The following is a 21,001-nucleotide window of genomic DNA, read 5'->3' as shown; positions in this document are numbered from 1 at the left end:
CATAAAGTGGGGCAGCTCTTACCTCAGTTACAGTGGGGTCCATCCCACTAGAACTTTATAGACCTCATTAAAATCTTTCTTTCTTGTTCTGCCTTAATAACACCATGCAGTTGGCAGCATAATACAATGGAGGTAACATGTAGCAAGGGACAACATGTAATAACAGAGGTAACACAGAACAAATTACCAGGTGTAATAACAAAATATGTAGCAAGTTTCCACATTTTTTCACTGACAGGTCAATGCCTTAAAGCGTTCGCCCGCACTGGTATGCCTGGGCAGTCAGTACCCCTCAGTGGGGATTTTGCAGGCTTTCCCCAAGCTTGGTGAGACATGCATGTGGTAACTTGGATGGATGGCAGGGAGGGAAAAGCTACAAGGTCCCATACAAGGTAATAGCCATTTTTTTCCACCTTCAAGTGTATAACTACTAAATATTCTTATCGTGCTACTTTTACTTTGATAATGATTAATCTATACTGTTCTTTTGTTTCACAGTATTGCTTCCTTAAATACTCAACGCACTATACGTGTGTACGTACACACACAAGTATACTACAAAATTTTCTGTTGCAATTTCCCACCAGCTAAAAAGCACTAGAGACACCATTAGCAGTAACAACCATAAATTTACTCAAAATTGAGGAAGAATTTAGAAGAACCAGTATAGAATCAATAGCTTCTAAACTGCATTTCCCATTTGTCTTTACTACATGCTGATATCAATGACAGTATAGAAAATTCTTATATTAATATATCCCATGGGAAATAAGATTATTTTAGTAAGTCAGGGTTTGTCAATTTTCTGTGAAAATCTCAGTGCTATGCTACATATTTTTAAGTTACGCAGTTAAATACCATTCTACATAAAAACTAAATGTGAGGCACTTACTTGTGTCCATTTAAAGCTGCATGATGTAAAGCAGTATAACCTGAACTGTCTGTGCAGTTTATATTTGGTCCTCGCCAGATGCTGCAAATAAAGCACAATTGTAAAGTTAATTTTTTGGCTTGGCAAGTACAGCAATGTCAGAAATCTGATGTGTAAATAATCTGAAGATCTCTGCAACACGTATGATTAAACCTTAAGAGACAATTTATCCTGAAAAGAACTTAAAATAGCAAATGTCATGTTGATATCAATATAATTTATTTATAAAAATAATTTTACACATTCATCTTTATAGCAGTCATGAACTTTATGTAGGGCAGTCTCAAAGACTAATAACTATTCTGTCATTTCAATTAGATCTGTTCTCCCCGTATTACTCTGGTAATTACACTGAGGATATAATCTGATTTTGCACTACTTTTTTCACAGGTATATATTCATGGAGTTTAGGTCAGTTAGTCTAGATTCATACAAACGTAAGATTAGTGAGAACCAATCATATCCTTTAAAGGGACAGAAAACTTATTCTTTTTACTTGGCCTGATATTTTAGCTCCCATTTTAACCAACTACATTTTAAAATAAATTACTTATATATAAAACAAAAGTTTAATAAACAGTGTTGCTTTTTTGTTCTCTTTCTGTGTTTTACAGCCCTTATTTTACAGTTAGCTTCATTATACATCCTGTGTAACCAGTTTCACGGTCTATTATGGACTCTTCACAAAACAGTAAAGTAGATTTTTTGTTTCAAAGTAGAAAAATGAGACTGCTAATCTACCACTCGTCACTGTCCCGTCCCGCCCCCCACAAAAAAAAAAACCCAAAACCAAAAAAAACCAACAACAAACTCAAACCCTGGAAATGGGATACCAGAGGCATATTGAGTATCAGCAGGTTTTTCTTCTAACTGACTACATTTGAAGCTGACTGTATCATTTGTGGAAACAATTTTTTTTATTCCCTAACACAGTTTTCAACCATTAGTATTACAACAAGATTATGAGTCCTGAATTACAGTCTGTTTTCTTTGGCTTCTAATACAGTGTTAAACAGTCATTGGCAAGCCATATTTTCCTTTCACTTCATACCTTGGAATCAAGTGCTGCAGTTTAAAGAAAACAATCTGAAGCTAATAGGTAAAAAGAATTTTTCATACTCACATTTTTCATGATCTACATAAAAAAAATGACATGTCATGCTTAACATACGCTTTTTAAGAATTCTTTACTACTGAATCTGTATTTTATTACCTATGGAATACTGACATTGTAGACTGGTGTCTTTTTCATTGTGTGTGTTTGAATGATTAATTAGCTCATAAATTTAAGCAGTAGTTTTCCCATAAGTAATACTGCATGCATACAGAATTATTTCTCTGATACATTGTGTTCTGCAGCAAGTATAATTCTACATAGTGCTGGGTACCTCACCTCTCCCTGCAATTTAATTTCTTGTAAGAACAGGACTGAAATATTTTCTTGGGTGCAAAGAAACAAAAAATGAAGTATTTTTTTTTTTAATCTGCTCAGAAGTCTACAGATGTTCTTTTCCACAGAAGGCAACTTCCAGCTAGGAAAGGCACTCTAATCTTTCCAATTAAAAGAAATTATTTTAACTTCAAGACGTAGTAAAAATTGAGTCCTTGAAACGATAGCTCCTCCATAATTGTCAGATGTCATTTACATGGCAGACAGGATGTCTTTATCTATTGGAAGGAAAGAAGTCCTCGTCTATCGACATTCTATAATCTCTTTTATACTTTTGCACAATACTTTGTTAGTTATTTTCTTATTTATTGGATTCTACTTTCTTCCTTTGATTTGCACCAGCTTATAGGAGAATGAAGCAGAAAAAAGAAAAGTGGTATAGAAAGTCGTATTTTAAATATTAAACTAAGCACATAAGTGACCGGAATATTAATTTACTTGGTTTTGCTAGCTTGCTTGCTTTGGCTTACAGTTGCTAGGATTTGCCTGTTGGTTGTTTTTTCAAAAAGCAAGGGATCCATGAGTTCATCTATTATTCATGATGCATTAGGCCTTTAAAAAAATTTAAAAAAAAATAATCACAGAAACCCAACCAAAACCTAGTTCTTTTTTCCCCTAATTTTCTCCTTTAATCTAGGCACTCTTTAATGCATTGTTGTACTTCCTGACTCTGGTCTTGTGAAATACTTTTCAACTGAAACTACATGGATTTTTTTTTTCTACAAACTGAAACTTTATTAATGAGTGTATAAATGCATCTATGTGAAGCTCCTCAGAACACTCACGTTGGGAGACAAAGGACAAAGGAGCGTGAGTAAATCCTGCTGACTCAGAGAGATGAGACAGGATGCACAGACTAATCGCTGTCAGCTCCCAAACAGTACAGAAAGACACGCTCAAAATCAGAACTCGGCTAGCAAACGAAAGAACACAGCAGACACGAGCAGGGCTTGGCTGCAGGCATCTCTTTTCCCTCCGGCCAGTGCAGAAAACCCCTCCTAGGAGGTCTTGCATTGCTACAGTATTGCAACACTATTTCCTACAAAATGAACTGCAGGTTCACTATATACACTGGATATTTATGCTTTAATAACTGACAATCAAATTCAAATTGGGCAGTCTGTGAATAGAAATTCTTACACCCTAAAACTCCCAGCTGTGGTGAATAGTTCACCTAAAGCTTTTCTCTTGTAATCACAATAGAGCAAGGCAAAAGTCTAGTGGTGTATTAGTGCCGTAAAAAGCAGCTGACTTCAAAGAAAAGTGGGGTGGAGAAAGAGAGAAAGCCTAAAGAGCCTTTCTTTGGCATCACAAACATATACAATATATGAGGAATTATCATATTGATTTATCTGTGTATTAAAACACTTCAACAGTTACTGTGAAAGCAACACTGAGAACCTGGAACAAAACAAATTACCATTCAACCTCCAGAAAAAGATATTTGTTGACAGAAGATTAGCAGCTCTTTAGATTACTGTTAATACTGAATTTTCTCAAAAATGTTTCTCCTAATTTTTTGATGCAGTCAATAATCAAGCTTCTTAATTTTACATGCATTAGTAAGTTAGGAATTTTTTTTTCCTATGTACATCAGTAAATTAGGAAAACCTTTCTATGACTTAATGAATTTTAAGAAAGTAATTGAACATACTTTTTGTGCAAAAAAGCGGTTTTCAGTCAATGATGAATTAACATCCTGAATTAAAACATGATCATCAACTAGTTTCTTCCATTATAACTTGCCAAAGTGAGGCACAAAGAAACTGATTGCCAAAAGCAGAAAGACCTTATTACAGTTTGCTTTCACTGTGGACAAAGAATATTGACCTTTTGAACTGATGTCAAATATTAATGGGAAATACTCTTTACTTAGTAAGAAAATTAACTTTTTTTCTTTTTTATGAGCTGAAGATAATTACATATAAAGAGCAGCATTTCAAAAGTGATATGAAAATGACAGACTAAAGAAAAAGACGGCTAGTTGATTGATTTGTTATTTTGCTATGCTTTTCTCTATATGGAAAAAAATAATTGTGAAGTGGCTGTTGTTACACACATATGAACACAAAAGCAAGGAAATCAGAAGTTAATTCAGTTAATCTTCATCACACAGGCACACTCCCTATCAACAGGACAAGAACCATGCATACATGCACAGAATTTCCATCACAACTTTACATCTGTTTCCATCATATTTCCCCTCTGTACATATACTTTCATTATATTATTTCATTATTATTTAATTATCCATGCACTAATATTTATGTCTTTATATGGTAGTTTTCCTGAGGTGAAAGGAAAATATTTTAGCAAAACAATGATAAGAGTCATTAAAAGCCATAAAAAGCTGCCTGATGACATCAGTGTCGATCTGTCCATTGGTTTCACGTAAACCTTATCTGATAACTGACTGGTAACTCTCTTTGGAATTTATTTCTTCTCTGAAATGAAGTGGCAAGGAAGAGGGTGACACTGTCTGGATGGAATCAGTTCCTCCAGCGGAGATGGATACAGCATGGTGGTCATGCCTGCATATTTGAGGGTCAAAACCCTGTTGAGGGCTGAGACAGGCTTAGTATATGCCTAGTCCTCAGCCCCCCCCTTCCTCTCCCCACCTTCTTTCTCAGGTCTTCAACATTTTTGGAAGCTCTTCCTAGAGACCCCCTGGCTCTTCAGGACTACAGAAGTAGTGAATCTCATCTTGCCACATCAGTTTTAATAGTGGGCAATCCTAAACTTTATCCTGTTTCCATTGATGTTGGTGGCAAACACCAACCAGCTCATATAAATCTAGTTTCCTTATTGTTCCATAGAATAAATATGTATTACAGGAACTTGTGTTGTTCTGAGCCAAAATCTTCCAAAATTTCTGTCTATTGTTGTTAGTCTGACAAAAACACGTTGCCTAAAGTTATTAGAGCACATAGCCAGGCTCCTATATTCATTAGTGCTCTGCCTATATTCATACACATTTTCAGTCATGTAAACTGAGCTTATACAAAATATATGGACAATTTTACAGAGCATTTTTGAAAATGCAAACTTTTACACAATAAGATGTATCATCAGTTATTCAGACACAAAATAATGATGTTATTTATAGCGAACAGCAGCAAAATAGCTCCCATTCTCTATTTGATGTACAAATAAATCATATAATTGACAACAACGTTGCTCTAACCTATGAAAATTAATGTTGTTACTTATCAAATATAGAAGTGTTTCATTTTAGTAAATATGGTATTTTTTTTATTTCTACAGATTCCTCTTTGATGGAATCCAGTGTTACGTAAGATATATTATCCTGTAAAAAGAATTTATGTCTTTTGCATGTATTGTTTTACCTATTATTTGCACTACTTCGCCGAATTTGAGATACACTTTCAATACTTCAAGGAAAGTAAATTTACATGTGCCATGTCCTCCACACAATCTTATTAAATTCCATTTCTATTTTCCTGGGTAAGGGACTCTATTCTGTGTGCATGTATGTACATGAGGGTCTGACTGCCAGCAACTGGGTCAGATGACAGGCTAGTGAGCCCATGTGTCTGTGTTGCCAGAAACTGGAGCAAATGAGGGTCTGGATACCAGAAACTGGAGGGGGACCATGGGTCAGAGGGCCCATGTGTCCATGGAGCCTGCAACTGTAGAGTGCGGGTGTGCGAGACAGTGTGTGATTGCTACTGAAGATAAGCTGGACTAGTCAGCAAGTAAGCGAAGTAATCCAGGAGCCAGTTGTGTGTCTGCATGTCTTTCAGGTTGAGACAATGCAAGGAGCTGGCTGTCACATAAGAGCAGGGTGAAGGTTAAATTTTGCAGACCAAAAGACGAGCAGAAGACTTTTGCAGAAGCCACAAAAAGTATTTTGTTTTTTTTAGCCAACTTTGAACATCTATATTAAAAATACTAGAGAAATAAGTGGTCTTGTATGACAGATTTAGGCCACTGGGAGGTATGTTCTAGGAGTCTGCAGGTTAGACAGTCTGCGCATGTGTAAGTATATGCAAATTTAGATAAATTCAGTTTGGGAAATAATCTACCTAGAAAAACATGTTGACAAGCACTCAGTCTCTCCAGTTAAGTACTTTGTGTGGTAAAAACTAAATAAATTAAACCTGAACAAAAGTCACATGAACTAGTTTAACTGAACTAGAACTCCATTTCCTTGAAGTTGGAATCATTTGAAGCTATGTCATTTTATTCTGATAGAGTTAATAGTTATATCAGTTTAAATGTTATTAAAAAAATCAGGTAATATGCAAAAACATAAAGGAGAAACACTTTGACTTCTTGATGATGTCACGCAAAGGAATAAGCAATAAATTAGTCATGCTTTATTAAAAGAATCTGTCACATATAAGGTCACTTTGCATTTGACCTTTATCTAACCAGCTTGGTTTCATCATTCTTTGCGGACTACTCATCTCGAAGTACATTGGCTGGGTATACTGTATAATATTGTGGCTATATTCAGAGAGCAATATGTTCCTGACTAATATCAGTTAGGTTTGCCTTATCATTACAGTCAAGACCAATTTGCCTGGAGCAGCTAAAAGAGAGAAAGCTTTCATCAGTTATGACAGCATGGTTCCTCTGTATTCCAGTTGTCTATAGGGACAAGCTGGGGTTTTGCTTAGTTCATAGTGAACCTTAGGAACTCCAGCTTGTCAGTGATGAGTCAGACAGATCCTTGGATCCACTCCAGAGTTCTGTCCTTGAGAATCCAGTAATCCCAACAGGAAAAAATGTTAACTCTCATTTGGCATCATCCTGCACAAGAACCCTGTGAGAACAGCTACTAACTAAATTATGTCCAAAACCAGATCAGCAGGCAATATCTTTAATAAGTAAAATCATTCATGTTTAAGCAATGTGAACCATGTTGTCGATGATATCTCCATGTATGATCTTACATGATGTGAGCAATCTGCAGGGATGCCATATGGCTAATGCTGAAGATCAGTGCATGAGATTAACTGTTCCTATGGAGGGCAATTCCACGCCCTTCATCATGAGTTTGGGCCCCCTACATATATGAGGTAGATGGGTTCTACACGTTTGTTATGAATCAGACCTACACGCTTTGTATAAGATCTATACATTGATTAAGATCAGCAAGGAACAGGGCTCCACTGTGTTAGGTAATATTAGGCCATACAACAGAAAAAGACAAAGAATCAGACATACTTGACTGTATCTTTTTTCAGTGTACATATAATACATATATACATATAATACATACATACATATGTACATACCTATATTGAATTCCCTTTATAAATAAATGCTGGGTTCTTTCATCTTGTCCCAGAGAACTGCTATTTAGTGAGATTATATAAACAATGATTAATTTTCTGCAAGCACATCAATGGAAGTGGATCTTCTGAAGGGTTTTGAAAGCCCTTGCATATCTCGTGATTGTAAGATACACTTACATGAATATACCTATGAACACTGAAGTATAGTATATACCATCAGTATTTTGATTGGAAGAAGAGAACAAATTCTCAGATAGACCACTGCGACTTCTTTTGTAAAAATTAGATTGCACTAAGTTAAAAAAATACTCTAGTACTTCTCATATCAGAAACAAACTGAAGCAAAGCCCTATTTTTCTTTCTCTCAAGAATCATAGAATCATAGAACGGTTTGGGTTGGAAGGGACCATAAAGATCATCTTGTTCCACCCCCTGCCATGGGCAGGGACGCCTTCCACTAGACCAGGTTGCTCCAAGCCCCATCCAACCTGGCCTTGAACACCGCCAGGGATGGGGCAGCCACAACTTCTCTGGGCAACCTGTTCCACTGTCTCACCACCCTCACGGTAAAGAATTTCTTCTTGTATCTAATCTAAATCTACCCTCTTTCAGTTTAAAGTCATTACCCCTTGTCCTATCACTACACTCCCTGATAAAGAGTCCCTCCCATCTTTCCTGTAGGCCCCCTTAAGCTACTAGAAGGCTGCTGTAAGGTCTCCTTGAAGCTTTCTCTTCTCCAGGCTGAACAACCCCAACTCTCTCAGCCTGTCCTCATAGGAGAGGTGCTCCAGCCCCCTGATCCTCTTGGTGGCCCTCCTCCAAACCTGCTCAAGCAGGCACATGTCTTTCTTATGTTGGGGTCCCCAGAGCTGAAGGCAGTACTGCAGGTGGGGTCTCACCAGAGTGGAGTAGAGCAGCAGAATCACCTCCCTCGACCTGCTGGTCACGCTTCTTGTGATGCAGCCCAGAATGCAATTGGCTTTTTGGGCTGCAAGCGCACATTGCTGGCTCATACTCAGTTTTCATCTGCTAATACCCCCAAGTCCTTCTCTGCAGGGCTGCTCTCAACCCACTCATCACCCAGCCTGTATCTGTGCTTGGGATTGCCCCGACCCATGTGCAGGATCTTGCACTTGGCCTTGTTGAACTTCAGGAGGCTCGCACGGGCCCACCTCTCAAGCCTGGACTCTCAAGTCCAGGTCCCTCTGGATGGCATCCCTTCCCTCCAGCGTGTCGACCGCACCACACAGCTTGGTGTTGTCGGCAAACTTGCTGAGGGTGCGCTCAATCCCACTGTCCGTGTCAGCTACAAAGACGGTGAACAGCACCGGTCCCAATACCAACCCCTGAGGAATGCCACTCGTCACTGCTCTCCATTTGGACAGTGAGCTGTTGACTGCAACTCTTTGAGTGCCAGTTCCTCATCCACCAAGTGGTCCATCCATCAAATCCATGTCTCTCCAATTTAGAGACAAGAATACAGATATGATGACATATTTTGTTAGGAGAGATATTCCTTTAGCTGTTCTTTTTTCTAATTCAACTGACCTTGAATCTTTAGTAAGAAAAGTTATAGAGGGTTTTTCCCAGAATACATTTTTGGAGGTCCAACATCGTATTCCATCCATCATAAATGCATAGTTTTGCAATTTTAAACACATTCTTATCACAGACATGCAAAGTCAATATTTATTATAAAAGGAGATTTTAAAGCCTCTAAATGATTAATTATCCATCCTGGAACACTTACTGAACTTGTTTAAGTGGAATAAAAATTCCTGAAGTTCTGGTACTAGAAGCAGCACTGGGAAGAGTCACAATATATATCACAATTTTTTGAAATATGGATGGTCTTAGAACTATGACCTCATTCCAGAATTAAAGATTGCTCATCCTAGAAACCAACCTGAGATGAGACTCTTTGTTATAGCTTTAGGACACACAGAACAGAACTTGCTATCTATAGATTCCGCAATTCAGCTGGCTTTAATACCTTGTCCTTCCTAATCTGTGTTTCCTCAAAAGTAGAGTAATTCTACTAGACACCAGTAAAATAGACACCAGAAAAAAAACCATGATTCCATTTCCTCTTGGTTCTTGAAGGCCATTCCACACCTCATTCTCAATTTATGCTGAGATTTGAAAAGGAGATTCAGAAATCAACCTATAGTAAAGTCTTAATCCCTGCATCAATGAATCAATCACTAGTGATCTTGACATATGAGAACGTGACAGATGTAAGAGTCTCACATCTTATGTCTGCATCTACATGGTATTACATCAACTATCCACATGATCTCCCATATTCTCAGTCCAAAGCTTCTGTATCTTCCTCTCATAACAGCAGCAACAATATCCAACTCTTTTGGACAACCTGCCATAAACTTAACCTAAACTCAGAACAGTGCAAGAGTGCAGCTCCAGCAACTAACTTCCAAAATATGGAACGTGTGATATTGGGCCTCTTAAGTCTATCAACAACCTATAACATACATGCAACATATACACAACATTTGTGCTTTCTGGCAGAATACTTCCTCAATTACTCAGACTCTGTAGCCCTAAGCAGACAATGAGCAAGGCAGAGAATATTAGAAGCCTGCAACAGCACATTTTTGCAAGATATAAGGTAATTGAAAGTAACCTTGATCAAAATGTATTCAAAATAGTACTAAAACCCCTTCTTATCCGTAACATAAAATATTAAACAATTTGAGTCTGTTCTCTGGAGTAACATAGTTTCAAAACAGAGGTGCACTTAATGTCTTTACTAGAATGCCTAGCATAGAGTATCTGCATGTTACCTGTCTCCATTGAAGTGCTAAAACTCATTCTTTCTATCAGCATTATATTAACATTGTTAATAAGAACACAACCTAGGAAAGGCATTTGAAAGATAAAGATAGATATGACAAATATATGATAGAAATGATAATTACTGCACAGAAAAAAATTAGCACCTGTTAGATTACATCAATTCAATATTTCTTTCTTTACTTCTCTTAACTGGATTAACACATTAAATAAGTTGATTAGTGTGAAATTAGATATTGCAATAAGTACAACTGAGCAAAACCAATCCACTCGTCACATTTTCTCAGAGGCTTAAACATTGTATTACAGAATGGTGGCTATATCAGACATACTGCATAACCTAAAATGGAATCTTTGCAACATCCAATCTTTAACACATACAGCTATTATAATGTGACAAGTTTAAATGTTGTTGGCATAGTATAGAAAATCTGGATAAGAAAGATACTGGATGAAACTGTGTTCTCTGGTACAAAAATTACTAAACCACGAAATGTTATTAACTAAGAACAGTTTGAGCATAAATCCTCTATCCTATGCTCAAACTAATCAGAATGGTAGGGCAAAAAAGCTTTCCAACAATACAAACATAGTATTAATGCCTTAATTTCTCCTCTCAGCAACATGTCATGTCCGAAATAAACAATATCAAAACAGAATTGTCCTACTGAGCACACATTTCATTTGCTGTGCTTTGCCAACAGAGGTCAGAATTACCTCAGGAGCATCCAAAGCACTACTATGATCATGACTGGAATTACTTTATCAGCACAAAATTACTTTCACAAAGACAAATAACATACTTTAACTAGAGAGGCTAAAGTTTCATAACTTTACATATTACAAAGGTCTTCCAAAGCTTTTGGGTATGTAACAAGAATATCACCACTTAAAATTTCATGAACAACATTACTGAAATAATTACAAAGGTCATTTCTATCACATCACCAACAAAATATTTGGTAAGATGTACTACTCATCACTTGGATCACTCAGAAAAAATAAATTCTTCCAGCATGATGCCTTTTATTGAACAAAATCATTTACAACACATAGTTTAGAAGGCAAAATGCAATTACAGTAAAAAATATTCACTAATCTGCAGTCCATTTATGTTAGAATTCCCTATTCAAATCCATTAGAAGTTATTGTTTCTATTCTATTTAAAAGCCTTATCAAATGTAGAAATGAAACCCAAGACTAAGAGGTTTAAATGACACTGAAGCTTCTACTATAAAAGAAATATCTGGCTGATGTAGAGCTTTAAACAGCTTAAAAAGAACAAAACCCCCCACTTATTTATAGATATATCTAACGTGAACACTATGTTTCTTAATTCTACAAAAACAATGAAATACTAACAAAGAAACTAAACATTCTTTGTATCTCAAATAGTTCTACTGGGGCATGTTTTCCTGAAAATTAAGTAGCCATCTACTCTATAAGTATTGCAAGTGCTCTGTTCAGTTGCAGCCCCATGGATCATGAACTTTTCAGCAATCTTAAAATAAAAATGCTAAATTTGGGGAAAAATATTTCAAGAATGCTAACTGAATAATCTTGTTATCTTTCTGCTCCTTAAAATAGAACTGATAGGATACTCCACAAAATCTGTTTTGGCAGAAACTTTTATGTAAAATATATTGTAAGACTCAGCCATTACAGGAATAATTTAATGTTCTTTCTGAACTGCCTCCTTGGTAAGAAATATCTGAAGAACCCAAATTTGGGTGCAAGTATTCCTCCCAATACCATAGATTTTGAGAAACATTGGAGAAGAGATCCCAGTTCCAATAACAATAAGACACCATGCAAAATGATTCATCCCAACTCTCTCTCCCTATAATCTACTATTAGGTCCACGGTACACACAGGACTCATGAAACCATTACTATGATTTGTTCAGCTGTGTTTAATGCAAATAATGTTCCTAGCTCTTTATATAAGCAATAAAAGAACAATCCCTAAATATCTAAACTAAACGTAACATGTAAGGATAGACTGGCCTACAGCACAAAAAGGGGAAGTGATACACCAAAAAAGGTTATGAAATGTACTTGTGAGATGGCAGATTCCATCTTGTTTTCCTTTATTATATGTATAAATCATATTTATTTTGTTGTTTTACATTAAAGGTCATTAAATTTAGATCGTTTGCAGAGAGGAAGGGATCCTTGTTTGCGAAATCTCTAGAAAGGTGTAGATTTTTACAAAATGATGGAGTTGGAAGGCCTGTGACATATATACGGGCTAGGTTTTCTAGAAGCTACTTAATAGTAACTGTTGAAAGAATCCAGACCCAACCCCCCCTGAAAAACAGGCCCCTGTTGAAATTACCTTATACTGAATTCACTTTAAATTTTGATGATCTTTAATCTTGGAAAGAAAGATTTTTTTCTACATCTCATTTTAAGGGCACTTTCAACAAGTAGATTTGATTGTTAGTTCAATCTTGACAGTATAATTATTCTGTTAAATGAAGAAATAATCATTTCACCAGAGGGTGCACAATCTGATTTCGAGTAGCAAGAAGAGGGATGTTTTCCTCCAAGTGTTGAAGCCTGTCCAAAAAAATACTTACCATACGTGGAGTCACATCAGAAAAAAAAAATATCCTTCTAGTGGAATTAAATTTAAAAAGTGGCTGAGACTTCACCCAGGAAAATATTAAATTGAACAAAGACTTTGTTTAGGTCAGCTTTCCTGAGTAGCTAGATACTCAGCACCCAGCAAGAACTACAGAAAAAGAGATTCATTCTTTAAATTGCCCTGCTCACGTAAGGCCTGACTAGTTGCTGGTTCATGGCTGGTCTCCCTTGGTCCCACTATCCAGGCAAAGAACCTCATATAGGTGTGTCGGACATCATAGCTTAAGTTAGTGCAATTCCAGGAACATTTCTTTCTCAATAAGGGGGACGTTATAGTAAAAGGTAAATGTTTAAAAACCACCTAGTTACTAGAATATCCATCTCTTCTGGATTTTCGAGAAGCCAACTGAAAAGAGTGCAAAGTGATCTGAAGGAACCTGGCATCCTAAAAGGCATAAGAGCTCATCCCAGATTTATATGAAATACCTGCATTGATAATGCACTTAGATTCAAAAAAAGATTGTACCACAGCAGTATTCCTTTAATATTGGTAACCGAGACACTGAATTAATTGGGGGTACGTTACTAGCATAAGAAATTGCCAGCCACAACCAAAATAATTCCATACAGACTTTGATCATGCCAGTTCAGAGGAGTCTGAATGCACAGACAACCTGTAAGCATTTTCAATAAAAGAGTAATCAAACAAAGCTGAAAGGTTAATTTCTCCTTGGGCACAGAAACAGAATAGCAGGATGCAGTTTATGGCTGCAGAAACTTTAAAACTATACCAAATCTACAGCAAATAGAAACAAAACTTCTGACTTCTTTATAAAACAGAAAACTTTAACAGTTCAACATCCAATGAAGGAATAGATTCTCATTGCAGTGAAATACAACTTTTAACCTAGTTGATCATATAGTTCTGCCACGTAGGAGACAAACATTTAGTAACAAATCCAGGGCATGAAATCTTTTCAGAATGGCTTTGGAAGCTTTTTTAAATGGCAAGATGAATTTTACAACTTCAGTTTTGTAGCCACCATGGTTACAAAAATCTTCACCGAAAGGTAAACTGATACTGGATTGTCTCTTTAAGTTTGCAAACAGAAACTGTTTTTCTTTTAGGCTTTCATATATCCCCCAGTTCACTCTGAACAATCTAAAAACCATAACAAATTTTCCAGACAATCATGTTTAGGTAGTGGAGTTTTGTGTACTTGTCTTCCGTGTAACAGAGGTACAATTGTTTTAGTCCTCATTGCACAATTTGATTTACAAAATGGCAGAGGGCAATCATCTGGGATCTAGAATGTTTATATACTGTTGCTCTGCTTAGCTCCCAGAAGTTACATCACACACTGTATGTAGGTTAGGACTCTCCGTTCTGCCAGAGCCTGAATGCCACGTCAGTTCCCTTGTCACTCCCAGTCTGAACCATCTAGGAACTCAGGCTGCATCAGCAATAGTAAATTAAACATGTCTGGAACCATTTTCTGGCACTGAGGTCACACTGGCATAGAATGCTCCACACCTACACTACTCAAACCTTCCAAACAGGATAGTTGCATCCAGATTGTCTATCAGGCCCTAGGCCCATACTAATTCTTCAGCTGTGCCAGGTAGCTCACTCCTTGGGAGAATGCCACATGGCACGTTCCAGTACCAGAAACATTCCCTGGCACGTTAAAGTTAGATGTGGCCTCACATTCCTGTGACAGGTTTGGCAGAAGCCTGTCTCCCAACAACAGCATTTATCAGCTTAGAGGATACAAGAGCAATAGCAATACTGTCTGAGTTTCGGTCCAGAGAGATCTGATGAGCATCTGTCCACGGTTCACGTTTGTGCTTTATGACTTTGATCCTCCGAGCAGAGGACACAGAAAGGAGGAGTGTTGAACTGACCCGACCTCCTTTTTCAGCCTTTTGCCTGACTGTGTGATAGAGGGGAAGGGGAAGGAAAGTTGTATACGTGAATATACCAAACAATATACTGTTGCTGGTAAGTTAACTTCTTTACTTCTTTTCTCCCTCACATGCACACTCATATTGAAGGAAATTCCTAGCAGTGCATCCATAATTGCACAGTTTACTGGCAAGGCAGTCTAGGAGTCTCATTCTGGTATCAAGGTAAGAAAGGAATCCACAATGGACTCAGAGTGACCTTATTGCAGGAAAAGATTGTTAATGGCTACAGCGGCATGAATCTCCTCAACTTCTTAGCAGAAAGAATACTTACCAAAAAAAGCAGTCTTTAGAAAATGGTTGAGAAAGACAAGATAGGCATAGACCTGAAAAATTCTCACATGAAATATACCCAAATTTCAGTTCTATAGAGGAACAGGAGCTCTTGGAAAAAACTCCCATCCAAATTGTACGGGAGGAACCCAGAAGTGACTGGGTGGGAAAAAAGAATTACTTCCACCAGTACAAAATGAGCTGAAATTAAGGACAGTCAAAGCTCTTACTAAACTAACAGGTTTCTCACTTCTGATTTTCCAATCATCACAAATCAAAGAGAATGAAGCCTTCTTAGCTGAGAGGGACCTACTTAAACATTGGAAATTTGGCCTACTTATCAGAGATAGTATCTCCTGTAATTAATTAGATGGTCTTTCCAGAAGGAAGAACAAGTCTGTGTCTTGTGTGAACAGGTCAAGGATGAAAGTTAGAGTTGGATATCCACACCCATGATGAAGGATGTCGTGGTTTAACCCCAGCCAGCAACTAAGCACCACACAGCCACTCATTCACTCCCCCCGCACCCAGTGGGATGGGGGAGAAAATTGGGAAAAGAGGTAAAACTTGTGGGTTGAGATAATAACAGTTTAATAGAACAGAAAAGAAGAAACTAATAATGATAATGATAACACTAATAAAATGACAGCAGTAATGATAAAAGGATTGGAATGTACAAATGATGCGCAGTGCAATTGCTCACCACCCGCCGATTGACGCCCAGTTAGTCCCCGAATGGCGATTCCCCCAAGCCCCCTCCTCCCCCCAGTTTATATACTGGGCATAACATCACATGGTATGGAATACCCCTTTGGCCAGTTTGGGTCAGCTGTCCTGGCTGTGTCCCCTCCCAACTCCTTGTGCCCATCCAGCCTTCTCTCTAGCTGGGCATGAGAGGCTGAAAAATCCTTGACTTTAGACTAAACACTACTTAGCAACAACTGAAAACATCAGTGTGTTATCAACTTTCTTCTCATACTGAATCCAAAGCATAACACTCTACCAGCTGCTAGGAGGAAAATTAACTCTATCCCAGCTGAAACCAGGACAAGGATGTCCTGGGATTAGGCACTTCCATGGTGCCAGCCCGTCATACTTTCTCTGAGAATCCCTAAAAAAATGGAAATGAAAGGAAAGTATAAATCAGGGAATTTAATCAGAGAAGGAATCAATAATAGAGATTCCAAGGCCTGACTACAGTTGAAGCAGGGCAGGGGACACTTTCTACTGATCTCTGAGACAAAAAAGATCAGCTTCTGGAAGGCTCAGGTCATAAGATTAAATTACAGAACATTGTCCTAAATCACCCACTCACAGTTCACAGGCCTAAAATAGGTCAACTTGTCTGATAGTGTATTCAGAGCTTCTAGGAATTCCAATCTTACACCGGATATACCAATCTGAAAGATTAATCAGCTCCCAATACAGAAGAAAGAATTTCCTATCCCCTTGTTTATGTATCACATTGTGGCAGTGCCATGTGCAAGCTCCTGTATCTTTTGATTTGGTAAAGAAATATTTGGCATATACTTTGAACAGGATATTTGTATAGAGATGAGTCTACCACGAATACCAGAGAGTCTTTCCTGCAAGGCTTAGTGGCATCTCCAGGGAAGGAAAGAGACATGGGCAAGAATTTGGAATAAAAGAGCATCCGTTTAGAGCCACTGAATGGGATGTGCTGCCGTTATGGAAAATTTAAATATTACAGGCAAAATTATGGTCTAAATAGTCTTAAAGTGCTTTTCAGTGCCACAAGCAAACAAAAATCAAGTTTATAATGTCTGCAGATTCTGACAGGAGAGGTCATTAAATGACACCAAGTAGTCTAGCACAACCTGACAGAAATTTGAAGAGCTGTTGGAAGCTGCCTCATTTTTAGAAATTATGAGGAATGTAATTTTTATGAACTTTTACAAGATTTTTGCAGAGCAACTCTAGTCAACTCTACTCAATAGAGTAGAGGAAATGCAAATTAAAACTTAATACCTGTTCAAGAGAGCTACCTTTCCACACCTAACCATCATAGTGAGGATAAAAAGGCACTTCAGTCCACCCAAGAATGGGAAACTGCCACTGAGGACACTTGGAGTCACGAGGAGTCCAAACTGCAGGATTGTATAGTGGAATTGGTCACAATCAATTTTAAATAAAAGATATTTCCCATAGATAAATCGCACTACAGAAAAAAGGATCTTACAAACCGAGAGATACAAACCAGTCCTGTTGATATAAACATAAAATAGCATTGTATTTTATCATTTGAACTATGCAGCAAAACAGCTGATTTCTTGGCCACTGACACCCAAAGCTGAAAGAAAATGGGAACGGTTCTGTACAATAATGGGACTGGGAGGAGACACTTAAATGGATGTTTTAACCAATGCCAGTGATGTCCAGTACAAATATATGCAACAAAAGTAGAGTCCCCCTATTTTAAACATAACTTTGATGAAATCTTAGTGAATTATATCATTTCTCCCTGTTTCTGAAAAAAAAAGTATGACGGTCTCTTAGTATATTAGGCATATAGCAGTATTTTGTCCTTCAAATATTGTTGGTAGCTTGGCTATGCACAGAAACACAAGGGAATCTTATTCTGCAGTGTGCTTCCTTGTGCAACCAAACTGCCAGCAAAGCCTGTAGCACAGAACAATACAGAACAGTATTTTCCTGGAAAGGTGAGACAGAACCCTGACCCCATTTACTAAAGAGCAACATTACAGACATATGAGCTCTCCTTGATACAGCACAACTCTTTAGATTGTGAGCTTTGTAATTAATGAGACAAGCTATCATTCATATAACCTAGGGGAACATCCATTTAATATTATAATTCCCTGAAAACCTCCAATGTTAACATTTCTGGCATCAATAACTAGAAACTGGAAGTATTCATACCTCTTTTTTTTGGACTCAGATGAGTGCTGTGACAGCACCCTCAGCCTTGGCATTAAGAATGACTATGGTAAACCCAGGATTCTTACAGTTTTTCTCCAGTATCCTCTACATGCTGAACAACTCAGAGTATCTGATAAGAGACGATGACATCACTGTCCTGACCACCATGCACATTGGAAATATGTTCCTAAAGACTGCTGATTTCTTCTTCCCAGACTGTGAAGAGTTCACAAAAGTGGTATCACTACTTGGTTCCAATTAAAGTGATCTAGCAGAGAGAAAAGGCTGAAGCTTTTACAGTTCTGCCTTCTCTTCTGATGAAGCCCTAAAAAGTACATAATGGGTACAAACTAAACCACCTATAAAAAACTAATACTGTGTATTAGAAATAAACTAAATACAACACAAGAAAAAGGAAGAAAGAAATCAGAAATTCAAATGATTTGAACTGAGCTCCTACTAGTTCAGTCCTGTAATTACAAGGATTAAAAGAACATGAAGACATGTTTGCTGTACATGGTGGATGTAATGAATTACAGACTGCTGGTCAAAGACTTCTGATTTCAGCTGCATGGACATATGTGTGCAGAAGTCAAGCATGGAGCAAAATTTAGGAAGAGTAATATTTTCAAGTGCTTAATGGATGAGACAATAGAGTAGAAGTCAAGCCCTCATAGACAGGATTGGGTGTTGTCTGTGTAAAGAGAAAAAAAGAATGAAAAAGGATGCTAATAAGAGAAGAATAATGAAACAAAAGAAGGGAAGGTCCTACTCAGCTACACAGAGTACTGGTCAACCACAAGATTACAAATAATAATAACTAAAGCTAGTTATAGTATGAAAGTCATATTCTTTTGTTATTCTTTGTTTACACTTTCTAGTGATGTGAATTAAAAGAAGTGTACAGTTCTAAACTTAGACCCCAACCCATGGATCTCAAATGAAATATAAAAGAAGAACAATAATCTATATACATAAAATCCACAGTTAGAAATTACATATCTCTTGGCACACTGTATAATGTAGCCTTATTTTAAATGAAAATGATTTAAAATATAGTTATTGCTATAAGCAAAGAAAGCCATCTACAAACACAGGATAAAATAATCTTCTCAATGCTACATACTGTGGAGAGTTTTGTAAATAAGAAGTATATGCATATTGTATGATTATTCACTTCTTCCCAAGGCCATTTCCCTGCTTTGGAAATCATTTTCATACTTAGACATTGAGCTACATGAAGCAGAACACATATTGGTAACATATCTGAGGAAAAAAGTTTCATATTATCCAAAAGACAATATGTGGATTTTATTTTTATAAAGGTGCCCACTTAAAGTCTTACTATACTGAACTCAGTCTAAGCTTTGAATGAATAAGATATTATACAAAAGTCAACATAGTTACTATACAAATCATCATCAATATTTCAGCACTGTAAAGACAGCAATATAAAATTATTTTTTACTACAACATTTGGTACTATCCTATTAAACATAAATTATGCATAAAATATTTTGAAGTTGAATGAGTGAAGTTGCTTTGTCAATAATTCAGGCAATACAAGAACAGCAATTCCCCACATATCAGTGCTCCCAACAGCACTTGGTTCTATTTTTATTGGTTCTATTGCTATTTCTTTTTTCTTGTAGTTAAGGTGAAAACATAAAATGAGGCAAGTTATAGCTGTGTAATACATAAATAAAATAGTGATTTTTTTCCTGCTAATTCTTTTTATGTGAAGGGATAAAGTTTATTTAAATAAAGCTACATTTCCAGGATAAAAGAAAACAAAATAAAAAGATTTTACAAATTTAAGTCCAGACCATCAGCATAGTTACTTCCCAATTGTTACTGAGAGAAAAAAATTATTTGTTTAACTTCCAAAACTAAGGGACTGGAGTATCTTTCATAAGAGTAGAGGCTGAGACTGCCTGGGACTGTTTAGGCTGGAGAAAGCTTGGGGAGGACCTTATTGATAAGCATTGATGGATGTAAAGAAGACAAAGCCAGACTCTTCTAAATGGTGCCCAGTGGCAGGACAAGAGGCAATAGGCACAAACTTCAACACATGAAATTTCATCTGAAAATAAGAAAACACTTTTTACTGTAAGGGTGGTTAAACACTTGAGTGGGATGTCCCAAGACGTTGTGAAGTGTCCACCCCTGGAAATACTCAAAACCTGACTGGACATGGCCCTGGGAAACCTGTTCTAGCTGACCTCTGCAGATGATCTCCAGAGGTGCCTTCCAACATCAACTGTTCTGTGATTCTGTAAATTAATTTTACATGAAGAGGTATTTATCGGTTTTTTACTAAGAGGTCCACCTCTTGATGTCAGCCATAAAAGTACACATAATAGAAAATGCATCTGTAATCTTTGTTCTTCAGATCCAGAGAATTCAAATTCTCATCTTCAACTATACCGAACTTAATCTAAAAAATAAAGCTAGACACCAGTAAGCAGATTACATCAAGATTAACTCTCATATTGTAATGATGGACTAAATACACCCAGTCATTTGAAACCAAGGAGGTTTTTTCCCTTCTAACACATGGAAGGCAGGTGTACCACGTGTCCCATCCTACATACACTTTCTCTGAAACTTGGAGCTAGGACACATGATGCATTAGTAACATCTAGGCTGCTTTTGGCTGTCCTAGAGAGAAATGTGGGAGATGATACATTGAACTGCATTCAGTACTGCCATAAAGTCCTCCCATTAATCGCCGGGATAAGAATTACGAGACTGGTCAAGAATTGGTCAAATGACTTGTACCAAAAGTAAGACCACAATAACTTACAATATCCAA

The 21,001-nt window shown here is 37.1% G+C and overlaps 1 protein-coding gene across 8 annotated transcripts in view; it reads right to left on the bottom strand.

Moving 5' to 3' along the window:
- ANKS1B (ankyrin repeat and sterile alpha motif domain containing 1B) overlaps positions 1-21,001 on the bottom strand; it is a 427,100-nt gene that overhangs the window by 379,510 nt on the left and 26,589 nt on the right. For all 8 annotated transcript variants that reach the window (XM_069773749.1, XM_069773747.1, XM_069773753.1 and 5 more), the window contains exon 2: positions 893-973. In XM_069773749.1, coding sequence (XP_069629850.1) covers positions 893-973 — 81 coding nt within the window. The remainder of the gene's footprint in view (positions 1-892; positions 974-21,001) is intronic.

This window comes from Haliaeetus albicilla, chromosome 28 (assembly GCF_947461875.1).
Source record: "Haliaeetus albicilla chromosome 28, bHalAlb1.1, whole genome shotgun sequence".
Taxonomy (NCBI): Eukaryota; Metazoa; Chordata; class Aves; order Accipitriformes; family Accipitridae; genus Haliaeetus; species Haliaeetus albicilla.
This window is presented reverse-complemented; position numbering and strand designations above follow the sequence as displayed.